The sequence below is a fragment of the Sinocyclocheilus grahami genome, unplaced genomic scaffold (assembly GCF_001515645.1).
Source record: "Sinocyclocheilus grahami isolate Dianchi unplaced genomic scaffold, SAMN03320097.WGS_v1.1 scaffold42.1, whole genome shotgun sequence".
Classification (NCBI taxonomy): Eukaryota; Metazoa; Chordata; class Actinopteri; order Cypriniformes; family Cyprinidae; genus Sinocyclocheilus; species Sinocyclocheilus grahami.
In genome coordinates this window covers 2,082,692-2,088,691 of record NW_015505221.1, presented here as the reverse complement: position 1 = coordinate 2,088,691, position 6,000 = coordinate 2,082,692, and the positions used below count along the sequence as shown (strand labels likewise).

The following is a 6,000-nucleotide window of genomic DNA, read 5'->3' as shown; positions in this document are numbered from 1 at the left end:
GCATGTGTGTGTTCTGGCTCTGACACACAGACCATCTGACATGGCCTCAAAACAGTTGAGCACAAAAGGCCAAACATCTAGATAGACACAATATTAATGCATAACAAGTCAAAGAAAATGACATAATAAAATTGATTTCAGTACATTAAAAGTGCAATCCATTATCATCCCAGGTGGCCATTAGCAGCATCATAACAAAACATGCTGTCAAATAACACTCTCATATGCCTCTATCCATAAGTATAAGCTAATATCAAGGGTTCAATTGTGGTTGGTTCAGTTTTTTAAATAGATGGGCCTATTTCGCTTGCCCCCTTGTAAGTTTACCCATGAGTAATGGAAATAGCTACAGTAACTATTCTGTGCACAAGAGAGAAGTCATCCTATTGTACTTGAGAATCAATAGACTTGCCCTTGTTCGGTTAATACACTCCCTCTCGTATCTTCAGTTTGATGCCTGGAGGAGAAGCGCCCGCAGTGGTTAATAGTATTGAACCGTTTCTCTTTTAAAGCCTCTGTTGCGAGACACAGAGCCAAATCGACAGCCGTGCGGTGGGCAACGCTGCAAGTTCAAACGGGTCAATGAGGAAAAATGTTTGAGCGCAAAAGGCAGAAACAGTAAAAAAAAAAAACAGCGCGCAATTTTCCTCTCAACAAAGTGTGCCATTAGAATATAAAAACCTACTATAAAGCCCTCTTGCCATGTTCAATTGACAAGGCTCATAAATATACAACCTATAAAGCTGACAACGAACTGTTTCTCAGCTCCGAGAATATTAGTTGCGTCCAAGAGTTGATTGGAGGCTTAAAAAAAAAAAACAGCGCGCAATTTTCCTCTCAACAAAGTGTGCCATTAGAATATAAAAACCTACTATAAAGCCCTCTTGCCATGTTCAATTGACAAGGCTCATAAATATACAACCTATAAAGCTGACAACGAACTGTTTCTCAGCTCCGAGAATATTAGTTGCGTCCAAGAGTTGATTGGAGGCTTTCTAATTCGCATATGTGTGTCCCATTTGGTGAACAATGATGTCATTGTATGAAATGAATGCAATTTGGGATAATGAGCTAGACTGACAGAGTCCAGCAACATTTTTGATTGGCTGTTGGCAGAATTACTGACCGTAGTCCTCCAGCGATTTGCACGTGATGTCCAAGTGGGTGGAGCCAAAAGGGTTTCGGATGAATCTCCGCCTCCTCCGGAGGTCATCCTCCCAGTAATCCAGACGCCAGAAGTCATGCAGCTGACTGGAAAAGGGGAAAAGACAGGAACTCCTGTTAGGAATCAGAAAAAAAAAATGTTGGAAAGCTAAAATGAAAAAATGAAAGCACAGAATATAATTTTATATGATGAAACAAGCCCTGCTTACTACAGGGCACATCATACTTTGGCACATTTATATATTATTACTCATTTTGTTAAAAATACATTCACAAATGTGAAGAACTACAACAGAAACACAGACACATATGGAAACCCATTTTCATCACATAAGAAAAAAATTATGCTTTGGTAAATCATATGAAAAAAATTGACATCAAAGTTGGAATTATGACATAAATCATAATTATGACAAAAAGCCAAGATTATGAGATACTAAGTCAAAATTATGAGATATAAAGTCAGACCTATGACATACTAGGTCTTAATTTATGTCATAAAAAGTCAAAATTATGACACAAGCAGTTGAATTAGTCATAATTATAAGATAAAAAGTTTTAATTAGGACTTACTACACATTAATTATGAGATTAAAAAGTCTAAATTATGAGACAAAAAAGTTGGATAATTATGAAAAATTATGACAAAAGACAAAATTATGAGATATTAAGTCATGATTATGAGATAAAAAGTCAAATTGATGACTACGCATTAATTATGAGATGAAAGTAAAAAATTATTACATGAAAAGGTGAAATTTTGACATGAAAAGGTGAAATTATGAAATAATGTGAAATTGTTAAATAAATACTAAGATACAATAATGAGAAAGTTGGAACAATATTATAGTCAATATTATAAGACAAAATGTCAACGACAGTCCTAATTATGAAATAAAACTCATTACATAATAAGAATCTGACTTCGTCATCATTATTACTTGCTTAGTTGACTTTGTCATCATTTACATTTTTGTAATTTTGTAGGGCCCTATTTTAACGATCTAAGCGCATGGTCTAAAGCGCACGGTGCAGGTGGCATGTCCGAATCCACTTTTGCTAGTTTAACGACGGGAAAACTGTCGGCGCACCCGGGCGCATGGTCTAAACGTCAGTGTCCTCATTCACGTCAGTGTCAATGCCTCTCGTTTACTTTGAATGGAGTGACGTCAAGCGTTGGCGAAATGAATTGTGGGTCCGTCGCGTCGCATTGGGTCTGTTGCTCGCGGCAGAAGTTGAAAACTTTTCAACTTTTCAAGTGCCAATGCAGGCGTCAATCAGATTGCCTTATACAAATACCCTAGTGCAGACACTAGCCAATCGTGTTCATGCAACACCAGAAGACTAATGTGATTGGCTGTTGTCACTATGACGGTCGCGTCAGCACCAAGCTTCAGAAACGCCCTCCGTCAAGCGTTAACGCTGTGTGTGTAATAAGCAAAGTGTACGCGCGTTGTGCAAAATATAGCTAATTCATGAAGTTCATTAAAGCTCCAGAAACCCAGACACGCTTTTGCACAAGAACCCCTCGGGCACAAAACAGCAGCCGTGGCTCTCCAGCACACAAATAAATAACAGCAAGTCCCATTAACAAATACGGTATCAAATTACAAGTATAAACGGCGCAGCTTGCCTCCTTTTTACTGTGTTTTTTAACAAGTCTTGTAAATCAGAGGTAGGACCCTCTATACAGCCAGAGAGGGGTTTTAATGATGCTGGGGTCTCACCATAGCCACACCCCAGGCCAATAAAACAGGGACCCCCTCCCTCTGCATGTGTGCAGCTGTGATTAAAATAACGTGCTGAAATATTCATTGAAATGATTCCCAGGGCCCTGGAGCAAGCTGCAGAAAATTGCGTTTTTATTCATTATTAATAACAGCAAATTAGAAAACGTATAAGAGAAACAAATGAGAGGCCGAGAAAAAAGGGAAGCAAGGGGAATGAGAGGGAAACGGCTACAGCATGTGGTAACCATCTTTGTAAATGATTATTCCAACATTAGCAGGGACCTGGGCTAATTTTATTGCTTGCAGCTAATGCAAACCATTAAGGGCAGGGACCAGCATCAGGTTACTAAGTGCAGCTCATTTCGAGCGCACTCGGGCTGGAGATGATTCAAAGGCTTTAAAACGGAGTGAGAGGAAGGAGAGGAAAGGAAAAAGCACAGAAAGGAAAAGCAGGCCAGCACCGAATAATACTGCAGCTAATTTACTCCAAAGAGGATTTAGAGAGTGATGATTGGTGTAATTGGGGGATAGATGACAGCATGGTATGGGACAATCAACAAATTCCACATGTGGTTTATCTTCATTACCAGCTACTCGTGGGGAAATACACCATTCACTTTGAGCCATATACTAATTTCCATAAAAAACTATGACATGAGTCATTAGTCTAGGTTCCTATCTTACAAACAGAGGTTAAATAACTATCTGTAGGAATATTGTACAAAAATTAATTGATTTGTGCAAAATTTGTAGGGGAAACATTTTGAAATTCTATCATCATATACTTGCTCTAGTTTTGTCCAAATATATCTGCTTTTATATTTTTCGTCGTAACTAAACCATGCCAGTTTGAAAACGTATATTGATAATAAAATGTATATATAATGTCAATATAATGGAAGTAGCGATAGATCTTTCCAATCTTGTCGTCTCACCAGATCAAATTATGACATTTTGACAAAAAACTACAAGGTTAAAAACTACAATAAAAATGAAGACTATTCATGGAGGAATCATTCACAATAAGATCCATAACATGCATTTTAAAAAAAAAAATAGATGAATGAATTTCCATTTCATATTGACTTTTAGAGTTGAAATGGAGGGAATGATTAAAAATCTATTAAAAATAGATAAAAAATATTTATCTTTTAAAATGTGTAACATTTTATAGTCGCTATAAAAAAGTCATTATGAAGATTCTTCAAAAAAAAAAGTGTGAATAAAAACATATATATATATATATATATATATATATATATATATACACACACACAGGTTTGTTTTTGTGAAAAGTGAGGACATCCCATAGGTGTAATGGTTTTTATACTGTACAGACTGTATATTCTACTGCCCTACACCAACCCTACCCCTAAACCTAGCCCTTAGAGGAAACTTTCTGCTATTTCAGATTTTCAATACACTCCATTCTGTGTGATTTATAAGCATTTTGAAAAGTGGGGACATGGGGTAATGTCCTGAAAAGTCACCTTCTCCTTGTAATACCCATGTCATATCTTTGTCATTATACAAATGTATGTCCTCATTTGTCACAAAAACACACACACACAAAAAGCTGTGAAAAAAAATATTTGTTTGTCCACTATTACTAGTATTTTGCTCACTTGTATATAACAATAGAAGCCAACATTCTCACTTTAACACAAGGCAGAGCCATTCCATAAAAAAAATCCTCAGATCCTACTGAGGTGATTGCCCCAAGCTATGGATTGTACTGAATGGGCCTCTCTCCACTCTGCCATAATATTGAAGCAGTCTAAACAGATTAAAGTGTTACAGCAGGATCACATCACAAAAGCTGCTCCTTGTTGCGTGAATATTATATCTACAAATGTCAAGAAATCAGGAGGCTCAAGGGACTTAGCCGAGCTCTGACAGCAACATGAGTGCTCGCTCTCAGTTTAACATCAGTCAAGAATGTGTGTGTGTGTAGGAAAAAAAGCCTGTTTGCATACATGAGTGGCATGCCTAAAGTTCATCACTCGCCGGGGTATGAAAAGCAAAGCGTTGTGTCGGGGGCTTGTCTGTTGTCAGTCTTATACCTCGAGAGCCAGACAGAGAGAGATGTCAAGAGGCGGAGAGGTCAAAGTCACGTAAATGACATTGTAAATGCAAGATTACAGCGTGAAAAAAAATGTAAATCCCACCGAGGCAACCAGGCGATTACCATTTAAGATTATAACATCCAAAGCCGAGTAGCATACAGCCGCGGGAGAAATCCATGCGCGTACACTTTGAAGATTTCCGAGTTTCCCCTCCCACAGCATATATGATGATTTTGATTTGGTTTGACAGTAGTATTTCGGCTGTGTACAGCAATTCAGATGAAAGCCCAAACATGTTTGTTTTCTTCTTAATAAGTGGATTAGACAACCACACAGTATTACAATGAATGATAAACCGAAGGGTGCTTGATGACACCGTTTACATTTCTTCACCCACTCTTTCCCCTAAAGCATATGCTTTTACTTTGGTGGTGGTTTCCGCAGGATTGGATGAGGGTCCAGTGATACGTTAAACCCTGCGGTCAACATATAGAGCCGGATTAAGTCAGTGCCAAAATTGCCATGACGTGAGTTTCCTCACTTAGGGTGGTCCAGCTCAAAAGAGAGGTCTTCTTCCCACAGGGGCATTATGAACGTATACTGTACTCTTTTACAACTTATTGTAGTCCATTAAAAATACTACAGCAGTCCTTCTGAAGAGCAATGGGTACAATTTACGAGTAAGAGAGCTTACTGTTTAAAAAACAAAAGTTAATATTCAATTTTTAGACACAATATTGCCTGTTTCTTTGTCCATTTTTGTTCCACCAATGAAAACAATTTTAAACAAATCAACAGCAGAATTCACAGAATGTATTTTTGCGTTTAAGAATGCCTGATGGAGGACAATGAAATGGGGGGAAAAACGCAAGGTTTCAAGAACTTATTTTAACTTGAGTGTGGCATTTTTAGAATGCCATGTCATGTGCAAGATGTTGCAAAAGTCACCAGACCTAAGCGCAATGGTCAAATACTTTCAGTGAGTGCTTGTTTATATAGAAAAACTACAGAAAATTGAATTGTTGCACATTTTAGAGCAA

General features: G+C 37.7%; 1 protein-coding gene across 1 annotated transcript in view; it reads right to left on the bottom strand.

The window, feature by feature from the left end:
- Nucleotides 1-6,000, bottom strand: part of LOC107582280 (neurobeachin-like) — a 288,543-nt gene that overhangs the window by 93,454 nt on the left and 189,089 nt on the right. The window contains exon 38 of the mRNA XM_016268046.1: nucleotides 1,127-1,251. Within this exon, the coding sequence (XP_016123532.1) occupies nucleotides 1,127-1,251 (125 nt within the window). The remainder of the gene's footprint in view (nucleotides 1-1,126; nucleotides 1,252-6,000) is intronic.